This window comes from Xenopus laevis, chromosome 2L (assembly GCF_017654675.1).
Source record: "Xenopus laevis strain J_2021 chromosome 2L, Xenopus_laevis_v10.1, whole genome shotgun sequence".
Taxonomy (NCBI): domain Eukaryota; kingdom Metazoa; phylum Chordata; class Amphibia; order Anura; family Pipidae; genus Xenopus; species Xenopus laevis.
The window spans coordinates 133,166,836-133,190,874 of record NC_054373.1 but is presented as its reverse complement, the minus strand read 5'-3'; the positions used below and the strand labels follow the sequence as shown (position 1 = coordinate 133,190,874).

The following is a 24,039-nucleotide window of genomic DNA, read 5'->3' as shown; positions in this document are numbered from 1 at the left end:
ATATATATATATATACGGTATACATATATAAAGGAAGAGTGTAAAAAAAAATAAGTATAGTATTAATATATTAGCACACAGAACAGTGGCGTACTTATAGTAAAATCATTCTGGATGCAAAACACTGATGGACACAAGAGTATCTGTCATCTATGCAGCTTGCTGTTATTAGGGTTTTAACCTCAACGCTTTAAACCCCAGAGATGTCAACTAGAGTGATGATCCGCTCAGGACATGTTTGAGACTTTATTTCATGTTACCATACAGGATAAAGAGGAATTAAGTTTAAAAAATTCCATAATGAGATCATTATTAATCTAATGACATGGGGTAAGTTGCTATCTGTAATCAGTAGTCTTCCTTAGCCTTGCCGCATGTAGATATGTGACGATATTGTGATGTTACTTAACTTCAAATTTTCTACACGGAACATGTTCAGTCTTAGTGGGAAACAGCCACATTTCAGCCGAGGCAGCAACATGTGGGCTTGAAGATTTCATTGAACTTCAAAATTCATTATCCCACAGACAGTTAAAGGTTGCCAGAGTACTGGAATGTGTAGCTACAAAACATCTGGGCGGGTTAGAATGACTAACCAAGGCCTTTTATAAAGGACGCACTGACAGGTATGGGACCTGTTATCCAGAATGCCCGGGATCTGAGTTTTTCCGGATACGGAGTCTTTCTGTAATTTGGATATTTGTATCTTACGTCTACTAAAAAATCACATTAAATAAACCAAATAGCTTGTTTTACTTCCAATAAGGATTAATTGTATCTTAGTTTGGATCAAGTACAAGGTACTAGTTTGTTATTACAGAGAAAAATGAAATCATTTTTAAAACATTTGGATTATTTGGATAATATGGGAGACAGACTTTCTGTAATTCAGAGCTTTCTGAATTACAGAAAGTCTGGATGCACTTTGTAGCAGTACTGGAATGTGTAGCTACACAACATCTGGGCGGCTTGCATTAACACAGATATCTGTATATACAATATGTTCATGGTTTATGCACTGGTTATGTGTCTTCTCTTAACAGGAACATAGATTTCCGTTCATGAGGACGTTTATGGCAAATGTATAGTCCATATACTTTTAAACCTTTATTCAAGCTGTTACAAATAGGCTGCTGCTAATTATTAGTTGCTAAGTTAGTGTATCAGTTGCTGTAATAAGTTATTGGTGAATGGGAACCATCTTGCATGTATTACAAGAACAACAAACTACAGTATTAGCATTGAAGGTAAAATGACTACAGTATGTGATTATTTCACAAATACCTATGTAAAACTGCGATGAGGTTTTGGTTTGATCTGTAAAACAGATTCTTTTTTATCCAGTACTAAATATGAATACACTTCAGCTGGTGGATCTGTAAGTAACACTGTCATCAATAACAAGACTTAGGGGCAGATGTATGAAGGGTCGAATATCGAGGGTTAATTAACCCTCGATATTCGACTAGGAACTAAAATCCTTCGACTTCGAACGATCGAAGGATTATTCCTTCGATTGAACGACTAAATCCTTCGAATCGAACGATTCGAAGGATTTTAATCCAACGATCGAAGGAATATCCTTCGATCAAAAAAACTTAGGCAAGCCTATGGGGACCTTCCCCATAGGCTAACATTGACTTCGGTAGCTTTTAGCTGCCGAAGTAGGGGGTCGAAGTTTTTTTTAAAGAGGCAGTACTTCGACTATCGAATGGTCGAATAGTCGAATGATTTTTAGTTCGAATCCTTCGATTCGAAGTCGTAGTCGTAGTCAAAGGTCGAAGTAGCCCATTCGATGGTCGAAGTAGCCCAAAAACACTTCGAAATTCAACGTTTTTTTACTTCGAATCCTTCACTCGAGCTTCATGAATCGGCCCCTAAAAGTTATTTTCAGTTACAAGTGGAAGTACATTTTGACACACACATCACAGTTGTGAAAATTTTGGATAACAGTCTAGTGGTTTATATATTTAAACAGCTCCCTTCCCCTTTTGACACCTGTATTCAGAAACTCTTAAAATAAAAGAATCCTCACTTGAACATGAACTTTCTTTCCCGACCCACAATGGGCCCAGAGTCATTTTCTTCCTGAATTGCCTCCGTGAAAAATTCAGTGGAAGATCAAGACAGCTCCCACTGATCTCAGCTATTTTTAAACATTCAAAACCTGCTGGTTAACGTAAATGTCAGAAGTCTGGCAAAGAGCAGGGTTGTGTTTGATTTGAAAAGCTACTGTAAAGGATACACATGTGTCAACACAACTTCAAAAAAAGGCTGCTCCAAAAACAGAGCCCCGAACATTATATTTCCATGTGATGAAAAGATAATCAGCCAATTCTTTTTTTTGTACAACCCTGTGTGTTTGATGCCCAAAAAGACATCTCTGTGGAACACATACAAATCCTTAATACAATGGTGTAGTTAACTCACATTATAACCTCTCAGCACTTAGGCAATGTCAATCAAGGCTAAGGATTTACATCCATCATGCCATGCAGTCATATTATAAATGCCACCAATTTTCTGAAGGTACGAACCTGTATGCCACCACCCACAGACATTCATTGGAATCACGTGTCACTGCTGGTCTGGGTGACTTTTAGGCCAAAAAGGCACAAATAAGCTTTTTGTATTAGTTTCTATTAAAGTCTATAAGCAGCATGGGTGACATTAGCCTGAAGATTAGTTAAATTGGGAGAATGGTGGGTAGGGTTCTACATACACGTATCTATCTCTGACCATGCTAAATAAGCTACTGTATATAAGTGGCAGTAATAATATTAAGATAAATTGAAAGTGAAGGCATGTTATTCTGAGCAATTATGGATTTCAACAACAGAAGATGTGCACTGTTTGCCTTACTAAGCAAAAGCATGAATCCCATGAGTGACAGATGTTTAATACAGATATTATTTGGTGCTAAAGCCAACCAAGCATGCTACCAGTTTATATCTGTACAGTGCAGCATATTTAGGCACTGTTTTAATGTGTTATTATATTTCAATTAGCCTTTTCAGACAGGTTGCCCCAACTGATATGAAGGCATAAGTACAGAGATAATTGATGCTAGATATGCAGAATAGGCTTAGAGTTGGGGCAGAGGGAGCTCCGGGGGATGCAGAAAGGCTGGGCTCCCAAAACTGATGGGGAAAAATCTGTATTTAGGAATGTCCAACCTGAACAAAAAAAAAACTGCTGAACTACAACTCTCCCCGGCAGTGGAGTTTAGATTCAATCCCCTGTAGCTATCATGGTGCTGATTATAGAGGTGTATGTTAACAATATTTGTATTTGTACGTCAATTTCCCTTTATTGGCATATCCTTTAAGAGCCCTTACATATTGGTATTTGATCTTGTATCTATTGGGACAGAGGCTGAATGCGTCCAATTGCAGTAATAGACAGTTTTAATGAACATTATAATACAGTATTCAGGTATGGATTATCAGAAAACCTGATAACCTTATCTAGAAAGCTCAGAGTTACCGGATGGCCATCACCCACACATTCCATTTTAATCAAATCATTCACATATTTAAAAATGATTCCCTTTTTCTCTGTAATAATAAGCCACTACATTGTATTTTATTCTGACTCAAATATAATGAATCCTTATTGAAGAGAAAACAACTCTATTGGGTTTATTTAATATTAAATGTTTGTTCAGTAGACTTAAGGTATGGTGATCCAAATTACAGAAAGATCCCTTATCCGGAAAACCCCAGGTCCAGAGCATTGTAGATAACAGGTCCCATATTTGTAGTCTGAACACATGAAAAATATGCAGAATGTTTAATTTTTTTTTAAAATTAATTACACACACAACCGGGTAGGCCCCGGCCATCGTGGACCCCAGATTTTCATCCAACTGCCTCAACTGTTTGGAGATTTCTCCTGCCCCAACCAATAGAAGAAAATCGCAGGTACGCGTTGGTTGGGGCAGCCCTGAAGTTGGCAGGGAAGGAGTTGGGGGCCTGGAGTGGGTGCATGCGGCCCCTGATATAGCAGCCCTGGTGGGCCCGGACCCCCCAGTCCAACACTGATTACGCACAACGATATGTTTCTAGGTACAACCAGGCAGAACAATATAGAATCAATTCATGTGTGTTTAGGTGAGCACAAACGTAACTTAAACACACTTTAAATGCATGAAAAAAATTACCCGTGTGGCCTGGCCTTCAAGTCAATCCCTTTTTATAAACAGAGTATATTTTGAGAAGTAGCAAAAATCCTATTACAGAATTGAATCTGTTGCTTCCTCAGATCACTGGCAGCTGCTTAATACAAATGTTTGCTGCCAGGACTGATGCTGATTCTAACATCTGGTTTTCGTATCTCAAACAGCTGCACCATAACACATGAAGAAATACAGTATATGCAATCATTAGAATAACCTAATGGGTGCTAAAAATCGTTGCAGAAGCAAAACTACAGATAGCGAAATATTTATCACTTGGCATAAAAATCCATGACTATGTCTAACAGGCCAGCATCCAACCAATTGCAATTCACAACAAAGTGTCTACAACTAATGGCTTGTCCCTGGCTTTGACCCCAGGGAGCATTTAACTCCTTCCTTGCTGGTCGTCCACTCTTTGATCTAATAATAACGCAAATCCGATATGAGAGAACTAAACCGTATGGCAATTGCAACAGAATGCTGTTATGGAAATCTGACCAGCTACACTAATGTTTATTTTGGAAAGTTGCTCTTTCAGATCTGAAACATTTTCCTTTGACAGAATTCTCCCTTTAAATCTCACCGCACGGCTAAACTTTTAATTCAGCCTCTTGAGCAAAATGAAGTTATATTTATTTATCCTTATTAAATCATTACTGATGTAAGAAAGAAACATAGCTATTTATTTGGTGAAATAAAGCTGAACACAAGGGGGCAGATTTATCAAGGGTCGAATTTCGAAGAGGTAAAAACATCGAAATTCGAATTGCATACTTAGCTATTCGAAGTAGAATTCGAAGGATTTTTAACATCCTACAATCGTACTACGATCGTACTTCGAACCGAACGATTCGAACGATTTAATAGTACGATCATACGATTATACTTCAACTTCTAAAAACTTAGCCAAATGTTGGCTATATGTTCTAGGAGGTCCCCATAGGCTAACATAGCAATTCGGCAGGTTTAAGGTGGCGAAGTGTCGAAGTTTTTTAAAGAGACAGTACTTCGATTATCGAATGGTCGAATAGTCAAAGTATTTTCACTTCGAATCGAAGTCGAATTTAGGCCTATTCGATGGTCGAAGTACCCAAAAAATTGTTCAAAATTCTAATTTATCAACTTCGAAAATTCACTTCGACCCTTAGTAAATCTGCCCCAAGGGGTCTGTCTTTCAAATGTATCTTTACGTGAATACTAAAGTGAAAGAATTACAAGCTCTCAATATATTTACTAGGCATAACAATAACATAGCTGTGCAATATCACAACTTTATAAATTCAGATTTCAGTGCAATAAGCAGCCAGCGCAAGTCACTGTGCCAAACACTGCCAATATGGCTTATCAGATAAACACATAAGCAGCAGAAGGCAAAAACAGCAGAGCAAATGGAATCACCACTCTGTATTTATACTGGCAAGATAATGATATCAGAATGTTGTGGCAATATTGTGGGTCTCCAACAGAATATAGAGGGCTGAATCTGCACTCTGATGTCAATTCTGTATATAAAATCTGTATTATTGATGAATGTTGTGATGCTATTATACATTTTTTAAATTTTATATTTTATATGTGCCTAGTGCAGTGTTTAAACTACAATCTGTAGTTTGGGTTTCTTACCCACATTTTTTTAAACCCAGAATTCCAAAGTGCAAATTAGCGTCTGTTTTGGTGCAAGTTGCAAACAAATACAATAAATAACTCTACAACTGATTAATAAGCAAACTACATGAATGAAATGTGACTGAGTGCATCAATACAACCGCAAGGCCACAAGACGGGAAGGAATGTATAAAGGATAGTTAGTGATTACAGATTAGTAAACTTGGAACCAAGGGGCACATTTACGAAAGGTCGAATTTCGAAGTTAAAAAACGTCGAAGTTCGACCATCGAATTTGATACTTCGGTAGATCGAAAACGTCTGCATTGTAAACAAAACTGAGGGGTTTCCACATGGTATACTGGTGCTAAATCGGAAGCAGAGCAACATTTAGGGTCGAAGTGAATTTTCGAATTCAAAAACTTCGAATTGAATCGAAAAACTTACAATCGAACGATTCAAACGATTTTACAAAAAAATACCTTGACTACTCAAACCTTTACGAAACACTCAGAAAGGTTATAGGAGGTCCCCCATAGGCTAAATACCAATTCGGCAGGTTTAAGGTGGCGAAGTGGCGAATTCGAAGTTTTTTAAAGAGACAGTACTTCGATTTTCAAATGGTCAAATTTGTGAAGTATTTTCAATTTGAATCGAATTTTGGCCTATTCGATGGTCGAAGTACCCAAAAATTACTTTGAAATTCTACGTTTTTGAATTCGAAAATTCACTTCGACCCTAAATGTTGCTTCTGTTACAGTGTTGAGGATTTAGCACCAATTTACCATGCGGAAACCCCTCAGCTTTGTTTACAATGCAGCCGTTGCCCAAAGATTTCACTCTCCTATAAAGTTTAAGTGCTTTCCAATTCACAAACAAGGGATTACATACAGCCATAAAGAGAAATCCAATCCTGCTCGGGCTTTACCCTATGACATACCCTTCAATAGCTAATGAAACTGTATAGTTTTGAAACTGTAACCAGGGTTTTTTTTTTTCAAATGCACATTAATGATGTCCTTTGCTCCCCACTCTTATTAGATTACAATAATAAAACAAGCATGCTCTCTTTATGGTGGGAACACAGCGACCCTGGGGTGATTTATAATCTAGTGAAACTCTGTCCATGCTGCTGACCAAACTTTTTGAGGTCACTATCTGTTTCTTCAACTGATGTCTTCCTGCTGTGACAACACTGTTGGATAGCTGTCAGCGCACAACTATTTCTCAGGCTTCACATTATCTTTGCACGCATTTTTTTTGTATGTGTGTTATTTCTATTGAAATGCATTTACGTGCTCAGTGTTTAGACAGTCAACGGCTATTCTAAGGCTTTCTCATTAGCCCATAGGCCGGCAGAATGAAGAGCACTAAATGGGATAAGAATGAAGTGGATCTTTTTGTGTCCATGGAGGGAATATTTCTCTTTTTTTTTTTTCTCTGCCAAATGACTACTTTCTATTAACAAAGCCATGATTTTGAAATCACTTTCAATAAATCGGTTGTATTCATGGTGTGCAAAGCGGGCTAGGAAACATTAGCTGCTTTCTGAAGCCTGTGTCATCTCAAATGGATGAAAATGAAGGACACAAACGGGAAAGTAAAAATCCTGTAATGGATTTGTGAGCTGTCTGAAAGGTAAACCAGCAAATACTAATTCTAAAAAACAGTTTTCATTAGCAGAGGTTACTCACCTTCCTTCAGTTGTTTTCAGATAGTTCACCAGAAATAAAGACTTTTTTTCACTTGTTTTCCATTTTATATTTGTGAAAAATGTTATAATATTGAAGTTTAAAGTTTCATTTGTCACTTCCTTATGTCTTTCTGAAGGGGGAGGTCGCTGACTCTATAACTGTTCTAAATTGATACATTAGTTGATATATTTCTTATCTTTAACTATGCTGAGCAGAATCCCTGCGCTTCATTAAAGGGCACCCGTTGGGTTAAAATATCCCCAACCAAAGGTGTGTAGACCGCCCATAAATGGATTTCGGTGAATTTTTGTCGGTGGTGAATTTTTGGCAAAGCGAAATTGGTTAAATTCGCCCATCCCGTTACTTGAAATAAAGTGCGGCTAGTTTAAAATGTGTAAAAGACTAGAAAAGAGCACAGGAATGTGCAGTGTAAATTTTAATAGATGTCCCATTTCATTCCTCATCTGTGACATCAATGGGATAGACACTGTAAATGGTCAGTTACAAGTCACTGGTGCTCTATTTGTATTCCTGGTTCTAGTTAAATACTAAATATGGAAATAGCTGTTTTATAACTAAGTTCTGCGAGTGGTGTGTGGAAACCATACTGACTCCGGTGTCCCAGTGACAACATATGTTCAATAAAATCCAGTCTCCAACAAGAGTAAAATTCACCACCAAGGAATGAGTCTGAGCTTAAAGGGAAATGCTACTCTGATGTAATTCCATTACAATACATTTTACTGTATAAATACAAAACTATTTTTTTTTTTTCATTTTGTGTAATGCTTGGCTATGGAATAGCTATTTAGTACTTCCCTTTGTGGTTAATGTGGGAATTCCAAGCAAAGGTCTCTAATAGACTGATCCCCCAAGAGATCCACTGGTGAACATTATTCTTTCAGAAATAACATCATAGCACAAGACACATTACTTAGTGTTTTCTCTGGAGCTGTATAATAGCTGAGGTGGTCGGAGAGGAATAATACTGAAATAGGGAGGAGAAGGCCTCACTAGCTGAAGCTTACAAATGAAAAGATGGAGCAGTCATCATCACTCACAGATTGGATAATAATTTTTTATATAGTATCTCCAACCTGTAGATCGCATCTGTTCAGTGGTTTCCTTAGTACATTGACGTAATGTCCCTTTAAAGACTGGTATTTCAGTGATTTAACTCACATGATATGGTCCTTGATCCTTTATATATACAGGTATGGGACCTGTTATCCAGAATGCTTGGGACCTGGGGTTTCCAGATAACGGATCTTTCTGTAATTTGGATCTTTGTATCTTCTATAAAATCATTAAAACATTAAATACATCCATTAGGCTGGCTTTACTTTCAATAAGGATTAATTGTATCTTAGTTTGAGTCAAGTACAAGGTACTGTTATATTATTACAGAGAAGAAGGAAATATAAAAAAAAAAAACTATTTGGATTACTTGATTATAATGGAGTCTATGGGAGATGGTCTTCCAGTAATTAGGAGCTTTCTGGATAAAGGGTTTCCAGATAATGGATACTATACCTGTACTAACAATGTTATTTAATGGACTAGAGCTAGTAGTGAATCTAAATAATCAGGCTCCATCTTACATTGATTTTATAGTTTTTTTTTCCTTACAATATAATTATGTTTGACTTTTGCCTCATTGTCAAGTACAGCTGAAATATGTGTAACACTTTAGTTAACTTATTTAATTGTGGAGCGAGTATATAAAGAAAATATGGGTTATTTGACATTTTTTTGCAACGCAGCGTGCCTTGGAAATGTTAAAAACGTACAGATAATTTGTGTTCTGAAATGGAGAAGTAGCTCATAATTGCTCATAATTGCAAATCATGCAATAAATGCTAAGCTGCTAAATGAATTCTGTGCTGAAAGTAAAACAAAGCTTATTGACATGCAAGTGCAAACTCGCTGGAATTTAGAACAATCTCTTTTCTAAAGATAACAATACCATGATGTCTATATTCCAAGTCATCTTGACTGGCAAATCGAGAACGGAGAATCTAATGGTAGAGTTTTTAAATAGTCAAATAAAATTAAACTGTGGTTGAATGCTTATGCTGTACAAGAGAACTATATATATAATCATGGGATTGGTGAACAGGTGGAGGGATGAACAATAACCTTAGGACTTGCCATCAAGCGCTGTCAAATATTTACTATTGTGGGGGGTCAACCTTTAAACTGGTTCTACTGTTTTGAGAAAGGATACCCCCCCGGCTGAAGGGGTGATCTCACTAAAATAAACTGCTGGTGCTACCTAATGGTACACTGCATCATGTTGTAAGAGCACAACTTTTTCTTTAATTCCACCTAATGGAATGTTCTGCTACATTTACAATAATTTGAAGTCTGGAGAAAAGTACATTATCAGAAAGTAAAAAAAAATCTATACTGTATTTAGATGTTGCACTTTTCTAATCCATAAACCATTTTCTATATATAAAAACTGCTTATTATGGGATGAGGCAAAGAATATGATGCTATTTATTGCTTATGGGACTAGAAAGTTGCTTGTGTCTGTGCCTGGGTTTTTAAAGAATAATTGGTACAGTCTAGACTATCTTTTATATATGCAGGCATGTACAGGTTTGGGACCTGTTATCCAGAATGCTCAGGACTTGGGGTTTTCCTGGATAAAAGATCTTTCTGTAATTTGGATCTTCATACCTTAAAGGGATACTGTCATGGGAAAAACATGTTTTTTTCAAAATGCATCAGTTAATAGCACTGCTCCAACAGACTTCTGCACTGAAATCTGTTTTTCAATAGAGCAAACTGATTTTTTAATATTTAATTTTAAAATCTGACATGGGGCTAGACATATTGTCAGTTTCCCAGGTGCCCCCAGTCATGTGACTTTAACTCTGATAAACTTCAGTCACTCTTTACTGCTGCACTGCAAGTTGGAGTGATATTACCCATCTCCCTTCCCCCTCCCCCCCCAGCAGACCATCAGCAGAATAATGAGAGGGTAACCAGATAACAGCTCCCTACATGTCCCACTGCGACCCCTTTCTGTTACATTGAGTAGTTGCATTGAGTAGGAGAAACAACAACCTGTGAGAAAGCAGTTCCATCCTAAAGTTCTGGCTCTTTCTGAAAGCACATGACCAGGCAAAATGAACTGAGACTACACACCAACATTACGACTAAAACAATACACTTGTTGGATTAAGAATGACATTTTATATGGCAGAGTGAATTATTTGCAGTGTAAACAGTGTAATTTAGGAATAAAAACTACACCATAAAAAACATGACAGAATCCATTTAAGTCTACTCTTTAAACATTAAATAAGCCCAATAGGCTGGTTTTTGATTCCATGAAAGATTAATTATATCTTGTACAAGGTGCTGTTTTATTATTACAGATAAAAAGGAAATCATTTAAAAAAAAATTGGATTTTCTGTATAAAATGGAGTCTATGTGAGATAACCTGCTGGTAATTACAATGAATGGAGGTAGGTACTTGTATTGGAAGTGTTCCTGATACCAAATATATTAAGAGTACACAACCCTATAAACATCTCTATCCACTCCTTGTGACCCTTTGTGATGTTCCTTGTCTGATTAGAAAAATGGGCACCTGAGAGGTTAGAGGACAGAGTGGGTGCTAATTGGGTGCTAATAGGTTGCTGTGTCTTTTCTGACTAGGCTGAAAAGTTTGTCTGTCACATGAAACATAAAATACAAAATCCAGTAAATGTACAGGTTCTGTGTATTATAAGAAATACAAATATTATTTGTGGCCAGGGTTTACAATGTAAAAAATTCCAGTACTGGCAATAAAAACTACTGCCATGAATGACATTTAATCTTTGCAAGCCTCATCATCACTCCAGTTGTAAAAAAAGCTCTGTTGTAATATCATATCATAATAGGCAATAAAAACTATTAGGTGACATGGGACATCAGTCTGCCTTTTTAGGCGAATCCCTGCTTATGCTCTTTCAATCAGTTGATACTTGACAAGGTGTTATGACCAATCAGGGTGCAATGCATTTTATGAACTGATTCTTATGGATATTTTCACACATGTAAAATTTCTGGATTCTTTAAATTGATTTTAATGGTATTTGTAAATATAACTACAACTGAAAGCAGTATCTGCCTGTGCCTTTTTGCACAGCTGGTTCTGTCTCTAGAAATAATGTAGCAACAGTTAGCCTTGCATGCTTGCCACAGATCATGGTTCAAATACCAGGACCACAAGGGAACAGAAAAGACAAGGCTACTGCTTTAAATAGAACTCATTTTTACATATTACTTGAAGACCACAGAACATTGTTAATGAGTGTATATTGGAATGTAGCTTAGAATTATAATTTGTTTCATTAGACGATATTTTATTTTTGGGCTTACATTCCCTTTTCAAGCTTATGAAAACAGACATCTAATTGGTTGCTATGGGTTACCGGCCTTTGTAACGTTTGTCTAATGTTTTTATATAACCGCCTAATTCCCACTTGTAGCAAATCATAAACAAATGATTAAAGGGGCAACTATGTTTAGCAAAAAAAAACATAGAAACAGGGTTTAAATAAAATTATGGTTTGCTTGGCTTACTGATAAGGAGAAGTTCATTTTACAGTAGTTTAACTAGGACGGGTCATTGATTAAATACCTTCTCCTCCTTTCACAGGTGCTCATAATAACCAAAAAGGGACAATGCAAAATAACTGAGAGTGCTTTCAATTTCACTGGTCTGCATTATTTTGCGCAACACTTTCAAACATTTTAATTAAAACAATCAACAGAAGGCACTAATACTAAACACAGGTACTGTATATATATATATATATATATATATATATATATATATATATATATATATATATATATATATATATATATATATATATATATATATATAACAAATAGGAAATGTTTTAGGCAATGTAAGTTATACAAAATTATCTGGGCTGATTTTGAGCAGATGCATTTGATAATGAAATTTAGGCACATCACAGGCAGCCATTAAGCGAAGCCTGGAAAAAATCAGGATATGTCCTTTTGTATATTTTTAGCATCACTGTTCTCTTTAGGAAGCATGCAAATATGACCAAAATCTCTATACAAACTGCTACAATTCATGTTTTATTTTTAAACAATGATGTAAACTGCTACATTTATAGTGTGGCAGAAGAAATGGGCCTGTGACAGCCAGAATGACATCTTCGTTTATTCAAATTGAGGCCTATTTTTAGCAGTTCCTGCTGGAAGAACAATACATAACTGACACCACCACTTCCCAAGTTATTATAGAAGTCATATTTCCTCTTAAACCCATATCCAGCATTACTATACCGGATTACTATACCATTTGTACTTATTGTCACAACTGTACCTAGGTATTTACTGCACTGTTACCTAATACCGACAGTAGGGATACTCACATCATGCAATGGATCAAATCTATTACAGATTTATTATCAATCTATTTATTGTGCAGCTCATATGTCGGCAAAACATCTGGGTTCAGATTTTCCCAAAGTAGCAAGTTCTCTGCCCACCATACTGTCTTACAACTTAATATAATGTTACATATTAATGCTTACATTAATTGCTTAGACTTCACAGAACAGAGCCACCTTGTAAACAAGATATTCACACTTTTATCAATGTCTATGGAGAATGCCACAACTGAGCCAAGCAGTAAGGCAGCATCTACTTTCCACTACAGGTATGGGATCCATTACCTGGAATAGTTATCCAGAACGCTCCCACATTTCACAAATTCACATTTTTTAATAATTATTTCCTTTTACTCTGTAATAATAAAACAGTACCTTGTACTTGATCCAAACTAAGAAATAATTCATCCTTATTGAAGTCAATACCATCCTATTTGGTTTATTTAATGCTTAAATGATTTTTAGCAGACTATTATGGAAAGACCCCTTATCCAAAAAACCTCAGGTCCTGAGCATTCTGAATAAAAGCTCCCATACCTGTACATAGCTAAACATGCACAACATAAATGGCCTGTTCCCTTGATAAACGTATTTTCACATTGATTATATTATTTTATAGAAAATAACATGGACTTTAAATTTTGCTAAAAAAAATTGGTTACAAGTTAAAGTTTGAAATAGAAATTCTTGGCAATACTCCCTTAAAGTTCTGTAACATTTTGCTGCATATTAAAGCAGAAGAATTGTTTCAATATTACTTTATCAAACAATGTACCTGATCATATCTATTTGAAGACGACGCTTTCCTGTGAAACAAAATTCATTTACACTTTTCATTTGTCTAATTGTCAGGCTGGAAATCTAAGCCAGACAAAGGGAGGAATTAAAAGTGTAAATGTATTTCATGTCACAGAAAAAAAAGATACATTTTACAAGTAGGTTTTCATACGAGCAATCTCCATTGAAGTCACTGATAGTGCTGTCTGTCCATCCTGTGACAGTTAGACAAAAGCTGAAATGTATTAAACACAGCAATCCATCATCTTGCAGATGGTAAGCAGAAGCCAGCAAAGTTCATACACTGTGACTACGCACTGCTAACAATGGCTGGAATGGTAACAGCTCCTGTCGAACCTTAGTGTTGCTCCCTGCAAGTTCTACCCCAGTAACTTTGCTTTTGAGCACAATGATAGCTCGAGTAGATGTACGCAGACAAGACAAAGTCTGTGAAACCCTAACCACCGGCTTGTTGATCTGACTACACATTTGTGTTATTTAATTTGCCATTGTTGCGTTAGGAAGTTTGGAAGGAACTGAGTACTGTACAGGCAAATAGTACAGTTAAACCCGAAATGTATGTCTATTGCCTGAGAGGAAATGTTAGCTTGGAGGGGACATTCATGTTGCTGGGCTGTTGTCAATGTCTTTTACAGTTACTCATTCTATACAATTTGTAATTGGCATAGTGCAGGACATGGCGAAAAATTTATAGGAAATAAAAGTGAGCATTTGTAAAATGGCAAACACACACTTTTCTTAGCATTTTAGCCTTGTCATTTCCAATTTTCTGCTCTTTGGACATGCTTGTATTCAAATTCTGGAACATCTATTCAGCATATCAATCCTAATTAGACAATCTGTGTCTGGAAAGGATGAGAGCTGGGTTATTTGCATAATTTAATCATAAATACTCAGTGATACATATTTCCAAATGCATTTGTACAATTATCTTTTCATCCTTAGGGCAATGGTATTAATATGATTAGGCAATATTTCTGTAAAAAAAAAAAAAAAACAGGCAAGTATGCACTCTTTTTAACTGCAGCTTAAGGCGATATGAAAAATTAATTAATTTCTGAGGAAAATCAATTTCTCTACGTGACCACATTAGAGACTACTAAACGAAGGCTCAATGTCCTTTCTCCAAAAGAGCATTTCCCCCCCCAAACTTTGATTGTTGGGTGAACATTCTAATAATCATGTTGTTAAAAGAAATGGGACAATTGTAATATTAGCCAATTATAAATACAACGGGAGAGCAAATACGTCTTGCATTAGAAGAATTCAAGTTGATGTTATGCACATTTCTTGACCATTAAACCTGCCCATTTAACCCTAATCACCTTGGCTGTAATTATTACAAATTTAGCTTAATCAAAAATCGATATTTTATCAGCTATGAATCTAAATCCATTCAGGGGTTGCTTTATTTTGTCAGTGAATTTCTCCCAGTGACATTCTAAATTCGACAACATGGATTGAATTTGTCAATCTTTATTATGTACCCAGGTGGTTAATCCCATTTAAGAAAAAGTCACTGCCTTGTATGTTAATTACTCGGGGAGAAGGCAATTTGAAATGTATCTTCTTTTATTTGTGAACAAAAATATAAATGACTGCATGCAAATGTGCAATATTCATTTAATTTGCATGAAGGTGCTTGAACAAATTTTTGATTCTAGGAAGCTCATTTTCCATGCATTTTGTCTTTCATCATAATCTAACATCTGTCATTCCTTTTTGAAGTTATTATCGGCTATATTCCCTCATGGACATGGTTGCTGGGTGACCGGTATCTTAGCACCCACATTGACAGGAACAGATGTGAATATGATCAAGAGATTTCCCTGGGGTACCTCAAATCACAAACAACTTGTGTAAAAAACAAACAGTATCCATGTAATTCGCCCACCGAGCCCCCTTCTGTCCTTATGCCACTTTTATCAACTAGCCCCCACACTTTCTTCTGATATACCCACCATAAATACATAAATCACTTATAAAAGATCTCAAGAATTTTTATTTCTATATATAATATAATATATACTTGAAATAATATTTTTATTAATTAGTTTTAAAAAGCACAATTTATATGTATTTGTCATGAGCAATAAAATCAGCAATTAATATAGGCAATAAAATGTAAATGATTTCTGTGTTGCTGCCACACACTGGTCTGCAGACACCTTGTATAGTTAATGTTCATGATGTCTAGGGACAAAGGTAAATTACAAGCGCATCAATAAACGTATTCAGACAAAACTATGTTGTGTTTAAAGAGAGAATTAGTTATAGATTACAACGCAAATAATTGATGTATGTACAGTAAGTGGGATCTGATTATTAATTGTCTATTAAGAAGAGAAAGAAAGGATCCTGGGTAATTTATCGTGACTGTGTGTGCTGAACAGGCAACATTAAGTACATAACAATTCTTTCATATGCCTGTCTTTGTGTTTAGTGGTCATTGGATAACTGTTACATGCAAAAAATTTAATATTTACAAAAAAAGCATTAAAGATGTCCAAACAAAATTTCAGTAAGAGTTCCAATAAAATGCATTTCTGATACAGGTATGGGACCTGTTATCCAGAATGCTCAGTTTTCTGGATAATGGATCTTTCTGTAATTTGGATCTTCATACCTTAATTCTACTAGAAAATCATGTAAACATTAAATAAACCCAATAGGCTGGTTTGGCTTCCAATAAGGATTAATTATATTTCATATAGGATCAAGTACACGCTACTGTTTTATTATTACAGAGAAAAAGCAAATCCTTTTTAAAAATTTGGATTATTTGGATAAAATGGAGTCTATGGGAGATGGCATTTCTGTAATTCGGAGCTTTCTGGATAACCGGTTTCTGGATAACAGATCTCATACCTGTACCTGACACACACATATATTTGCCCTTTTATTTTTTTTACATTATATGATAGTGCATGGCAAATATTTTTATAAAGTACATGCAAACTGCTATCATAGATGTGTAAATGAATGTAAGAGTGACCTGTAGGACTCTTATAAGAGAGGTATTGTCCTGGAATCTGCTGACTATTATCCCATGGGACGACTTGAATAAATGTAATTCTATGGTTTCATAAAAGCAGGTCAAGTTGTTTTCCCTTGGGGCTCTCAGACATCTTGAAACATGGTAGAACCACCGCTGGTTAACAGTCCACGTGTATTTGAAAAGCTGACAGTTTGAACCAAAAAAAAATCTATTAACGACATTAGACAAGGCACAATTTTTGTGATCAGTAATAATATTAGAAAAGTATTTGATTAGAAAGGAGTTTTAATAGAAAGCAAATATGTCTAAGAGGACAAACCATCTCAAAAGCCTGAACATAAATCTAACTCAACAAACATAGGGTTTATGATCTATGTTGAGGTATTTTTTAATACATAAGTTATGCAGCGGTCTGTTAGTGAAACCACAATCAAGTGTCTTACAAAGATCACATTCTAATCTATGAGATACTAATGAGGAACACAGTCTTCAAATGTGACATAAATCACTTTTGCAGTCAAGAATTCCATCTGCAGCGCTGCAGTCACTGTTCCACCGTCACATGGTCTTTAAAGGCAGTCGTAGTTGTTTTATAAATGCATATAAATTACCTGAACCAGTCCAAGTGGGCCACTTCTTAGTGCTGTCAAAATCAATTTCAACCCACTTCCAGACTGACAGTAGGCCACATCTAATTGGCAATAAGGCATGATTGAGGATTTTGTGTCTAAATTACACATGATACATCACACTGTTTTCTGCAGCACCCAATGTCATTGGAAGGAATGCTTATTTTAGTATGTATATATATATATATATATATATATATATATATATATATATATATATATATATATATATATATATATATATATATATATATATATATATATATATAATGTATAATATAAATATAATATATATCAAAAATACCCATACATCAATAATTAAACCATGAAAATTAATGGCTACAGGATTCCATCAGACTTTTATTATGTCCCATTTGTTCAGGCAATGTTTGTGTGTCAGGATATCCTTGGTTACAACTGTACACGGATAATATATATTTTTTTCTTAATACATTGACGTTGCATTTGTCGGCAGAAAAATGCAATCGTTTATTCTAGCCATCAATTATATATTCAAATGTTTGCGTGAAATTTACTCCAAAACTGAAGTCTTATTTTCCATTATTCCATAAGAGAATTGCTAATACACACTGCTCATTATTTCCTGTATAATATTTATCTTATGCTGTTTTTTTGGTATTGAATTTTAAGTTCTCTGAATGCTGCAGCTAAATTAAATATATTGATGGTTAGTAACCAGTTCGCTCCCCTGTCACAGTGTCAACCCAAACCTATTTCTTTACCTAGGAAATACGGCAGGTTGAGTAAAAAGAATCTTGCATGTTTTTTCAAGCAGAGTACTAGTGACTCCTTGTCTGACCTTGGGCAAGCTGCATTTAATTGTGCCTCTGGCCATTCAGCTGTAATTGAGTAGTAACAGAATGGCTATAAGTGTAAATTGCTTTGAGGGCCTTTGGAAAGGTAATCTATAGATACTAAATTTTGATTATGACAGGTGATATGGATTTTTCAAAGATATACTTTCCAAAGATAATAGATCAACAGAATGTGTCTTCGAGCTCTTATAACATTGAATGTGAACATCATTTAACCCCTGTACGAGCATTAGAAAATGGTTTGGTGCACCCGGCAAGCTCATCTTACCCACTGGGCAGCGACCACAATGTGTACTCTGACCACAACTCCCCGTCTTAAATGAAAAACTAAAGTGTAAGTTACTAGAACAACATTTCTGTTGTTAATCCTATATTTCAGGAAGGGGCTTTGACTGCAGTTGGTTTAGCTGTAACAGATACCTAGTCCTGAAAAGAAATATATTTTCTAACATGTAATGCTCATTTACTCAAGATCTAGGAATCCAAACAGAGTCCCTAGGCGTCTATATGTCTTTAGTTAGTTTATCAATGCAACCAACCGTTTTATTGTATGCTAAGCACACGTAAGAATTGACCCATTTAGCTGCCATGTTTGCAATGACTTTCACTGACCCTTAGCAGTTAAGGGGTTAATAGAAGAGACAGGCACATCATTGCTAAATTGATTATACATTTAAAACAGAATGAATATGCATTGAAGATGTCTTTTCTATTAAAAAAAAATTATCTTTTCTCTTTGAAAATGAGTCAGTGATTTTAACCATTTAGGGAACAATCAATCACTTTTTAAACTGTTTCCTCCACCAATCGACCAACAATTCTCATATAGGTACACACTTGACAATTATTGCAAATAGTCTGTGGACAAAGAAAAATAAAATACTAAATTCACTTGCGGGCCATGTTTACCTTCCTCTATGGGTGGGCACCCAAAAACTGCCTTAGTATAATCCAGATAATGTAAAGTTAAAAAGTCTCGAGGCAGTTCTGTGAGTTCAGTGCAAGAAACTAAACTGATTCTACTACTAAATCCAACAGATATACCATAATATCAACCATACGGTATATTCCCATAACAGAAAGACATATTGAAGAAAGACTAGGTACCTGTAATTGCTTGACACTAATAAATAAACTAATAATAAACTAGTGGAATCAATATGTGATGACACAATAAAAATAAACATTATTATTATTATTATTATTATTATTATTATTATTATTATTATTATTATTATTATGATTATTATTATACAAACAGTTACAAAGCACAAGCATATTTCCCAGTACCATATAAAAGAACCTGATCTAGGTTTGCTAAAAACATAAATATTTTTATAATTATATTATTAACACAGCCATATATGCTTGCCCCTAGGGATACACTTTTGTGCTAAATGAATAAATAGTCGTCCAAATCCGAGCAAACTGGAGGTGCAGCATATAATTCACAAGTGTATAAAGTGCTGACTTATAGAGACCACCTGCAACTTTTACACCTGCGCTTCAAAAAACACATGTACAAAAACAACCTGACAGCGAGTTAAACAGTGAGTGTATCGTGCACAAGCGTGCCTCCAGGCACAACAACTTTCTATTCTCTTTAGAGAACACTAAATTATTGAGAGCAGGGCTACAGAGCACAGTTCCACTCAGTCTGAAACCTCACAAACAAAAATATTATTCCTCTGGCGATATCCACAAGACCAATCATTAATTACTTGTTACGAACAACTGACACTTATAATTGCAAAGATGAACAATCTTTGAAGCAAAGAGTTCTCTCGCATAATTAAGCTCAGCAAATCTGAAATAACAACTGCCTGAAATAGTTTCTTTATTATAAAAAAAAAATGGCACAGAAAGAACGGTATAACGTTATAAGTGTATCAACTAGCGGCACCAAATATAGATATGTATAATTAGAATTTAATGAGTTTGGGAATGTTTTAAAAATTGATTTTAAGTTCTGCTTAAATTTCTTAAGAGGCAGACTTCTGCCCATATTTTGGATGACTTGTTATAATAATAATGAATTAATAATATAAGGTTAAAGGTTAAACTAAGAGCAAATGGAATAACAAATAAGGAAATGGTCCTGTGCTGTTTAAGGACAGTAAATGGAACATTTCTAAACATTAAACACATGTATAGTAATCTCAAGGGCTCCCATTAGTTATGTTTATGCACCCTGTATGATACTGTTTGAGCATGGGATTGTTTGAAGGGGTTAAACTTGATAGACAGTTGTCCTTTTCCAACCCAGATTAACAAAACGACTATGTAACATGTCCTGAGGTCTAGGGCACATAAAAATGACACATGATAAAATTCAGTTCTACATCCTCTCTGAATAACAGTCAGTGTTAAATATATGAATTGAAATTAATTCTGTATCCTGTACCTTGATATTCCTTAACACAGTATGATTAAATGGAGGATACACTTCAAAGTTTAACACAATTACAGACGACTAACAGCCTTGCGGATAAAGGCATCAGTTGCAGAAGTTGTTCTTAACTGCTTGCAGATGGTGTTTGCTCACGCACGCATCGCTTACGTCGGAAAGTGAAAATTCCACATCAGTTATATACAAGTCGAGGAATAATGGGATTAATAAATTACTTCTAGAACCTCGCATGCTCCTACAAGGCGTCACATACAATTATGACCAACAACAAGTCCAGTATTTTATTTTATTTTCAAACAGTATCTATGTATAGGCTAAGTTACTGAAATTATTCTAAGGGCAGAAGAATGGTTATTAATGTCATTCCATAACATATTTGATTATTAATTACTTCATATGATTGATTATTTGTGAAAGTTAAATTATTTTCCAGCATTTTAAATAGGGACTTGGGAGGTAGATAAGAGACTATCAGAACTAAACTTTATTCTTATGGATAAGGGCTGGTAGAAAAGCGGTAGGCACTGAATTAAATTTCAAAATTGAATTTTGTTTGCTCTCATGTAGTCCTTTTTTGCAGTGAATTTAACCATATCATCATATTGTATCAGAACTTAATGTCTCCAGCTTTCCTAAGATCTCCAAAGAGAATAAACTTTAGTTGTACAAGTTGAGACACTTCCCCCCCCCACACAGTGAAAATACTGACCACCGGTGATTGTGAAATACAAGTTCAACTGCTCATATCCAGTGAGATTTACTTTCAGGAATGTTACTACAACTAAGCTTAGGCCCGTGGGGAAAGACAGCTCTCTGGTGTTTAAATTGTTACTTGCTCTTTTGTTCAAATCCAACAGCATTTAATTCCCATGTGGATTCCACTAGCTGCTAAATGATGATATCATAAGCAAGTTATCCCACCTATGCAAAACTCTGGCTGCCATATGTCACACATTCAAACCCTCCGCAGGCTCTCGGTACTCTAAGGTGCTTTTTGATTTGTTTGTTTACAAAGATATACCCCAGTTTCCATAGCTAGGACCTCTCTCTTTAATCAGCCTCCCTGCAGATACCATTCTCACTTCCCAAGTCCCCTCTTCGCCATGCAGCTTGCTGCTCAGCACTTTGATTCTGCTTGGGAGTTGAACTTCTCAGATTCTCTGCTGCTTTGAACATTGCCTGAGCAGAGTGAGCACTATGTAAGGAATGGCCAAGGAGTTAGGCCAAGGAAGAGAGAATGGTGAGTGTTAATGCATGTTTCTGCTGCCATGTGATGGACAAAACTATGCAGAACCAAGCAATATGTATTATGCATTCATTTAATTATCTCTCCAGGTATAATATTGACCCACGGAACACTATGCAAAATCTATGCCCACCTGAAATTATGTGGTGCTTCAAGTGTCAGCAAGACATCCCTGCACTTCAATGTCCATATATAAAAGAGATCTCTGCCACTTCTTACAGTGTTAGAGTGTTAGCCATTCCCTCTTTGCTGATACGCTGCTGTTGCTGCTGGAACTGCATGTTCAAGTCCACAGGACTTCTCAGTTTTGGAAGCTGCTACAGAATTTGCCTAAACCTGCACCCCCTCAGCCTTGTGATCATTTCTGCTTGCCTGATCTGCACATACAGAGGCACAGGTTGTAGAAAAGTTTTTAGGAATAGTCAGTAGCACATGGCAGAGGATAAATGAACTCTTCCAGTGACACACCCCCCTCTTAGTGCTTCTAAGAACTGAACTTTAGTACATACTGGGCATTCTAGGATGAGACACAGACTGCACCTGCTGCTACATGGACCCACATCAACAAAGTGTCACTGACTAGTTTATGTCACAGGAACAGGTAATATTGAGAAGATCAGACAATGGCACGTTGCAGCAGCACATTGCACATGATCGAATGACAAAGCAACAATATTCTTCCCATATCTGTGACTGCCCTGCTGTGGGGCAGTATAACACTGTTAATGAGTATAGAGATGTTTGGTGGAAGCAGAAGCTTTGCAAACATGTTAACAGCTCATCCAGCAGTGTTTCTAAGGTTTGGCTTCTAAAGACCCCCCCTCCCATTGAGTGACAGGTGTGAGCAGGTGCAGGGGGTACTCACCTGGCATTGGTGCAGTCATTGTACAAGGTCTCAAAATCCTTCCTGGAAATGAGTTTACAGCGGTTGACCCCAGGCTGAATGGCCCCCAAGCCCCTCAAGATCCGCACCTGCTCCACATTACACACCACAGGGGTGATCTCCAGCCTCTTGAGTTTGGTGTAGACTGTGTGCAGCCCCCCTACTAAATGCTTCAAAAAAAGATCAAAAGCTTGGGGGAGGCAGATGAGTTCACAACTCTCTACTGTGAATGAAGCCACCTTGGCCCCTCTTAGCTCCACCATCCTGCACTCATTGTTCTGGGGGATGTTCTCCACGGGGGAAGGAGTGGAGTAGACGGGTTTTCCAGGCAGGTTGGAGATGGGGGCAATGCTGCTGCTGTTGGTGGATGTTGTGCTGGTGGATGTGGCCGGGGAGCTGCCTGGGATAATAGGGTTATTATGATTATTATTATTATTATGGTGGCTGCTGCTGCTGTTGGAAGTGGTCAAGCTCGGGCTGCTGCAGTTGCTCAGGATCCCATTGCTGCCGCCTCCTCCTCCCCCGGTCCCCGGCGCTGCCCCTGTCCCTTGGCTGCTGCTGCTGCTGCTGGTAGTGAGGTTGGGAGCCGGGCTGCTGAGGTTGCTGAGGTTGCTGAGGCTGCTGGGAGTGACTATGGGAGCAGCGATGGACTCTGGTCGGTACAGGCTCTGCCCGGACGAGGAAGGTGCGACTGAAGGCGACGGAGAATTAGTGGCCGAAGAAGACGAGTTGGTAGAGGGGGACGAGGAAGAGGCAGAGGAAGAGATCGCTGCCTGAGGAGTCATCAGCTGAGTCGGGGGGATCAAAGCGGCTGGCACAGCCATGGTCGCATACGACTGCCTCCCCGATCTTACTGTGCGGCTCCCGGCAAAGTTACACAAATAAACAACAAGTCCAAGCAATCTCTAACGTACTGACTGAGGGGTATAAGGGGGGAGCAGGGACCCCAGAGTGCCCCACTGATTGCAGCACGTTACTGGCGCCCTCCCAGGATTAGCGGAAAGTTGAGAGTTGGAGGAGAGGGGGCGGCAGCAGAATCGCACAGACACACAACACAGAATGACAGGCAGCGCGGGCTGCTCGTTACTAGACTACTTCTTCTTGTCACACGGTGCGCTGAGGGGGGAGGAGCTCAGCCCACAAGCTCCCTCTCTAGTTGCAGCCAGTCCTGTGCCGCGGGAGTCCTGAGTATCGGCACCATAACGGGCACCTTCATAGATAGAACTACCTTTTATCTGGCCGGCAGCATGAGGTAGAACAAGCGCCCGCACTCGCCTGGGAAACCTTATAGTAATAAGAGTTCTGTGTGCGCTTGAATGGGATGTCC

General features: G+C 37.0%; 1 protein-coding gene across 3 annotated transcripts in view; it reads right to left on the bottom strand.

Annotated features, from left to right (window-relative positions):
- dach1.L (dachshund family transcription factor 1 L homeolog) overlaps positions 1-23,994 on the bottom strand; it is a 211,821-nt gene extending 187,827 nt beyond the window's left edge. For 2 of the 3 annotated variants that reach the window (XM_018247292.2, XM_018247293.2), the window contains exon 1: positions 22,695-23,994. In XM_018247292.2, the coding sequence (XP_018102781.1) occupies positions 22,695-23,536 (842 nt within the window). In that variant the 5' untranslated portion in view covers positions 23,537-23,994. The remainder of the gene's footprint in view (positions 1-22,694) is intronic. The other variant, XM_018247291.2, reaches the window with a different exon arrangement.
- Between the last annotated feature and the right edge of the window lie 45 nt (positions 23,995-24,039).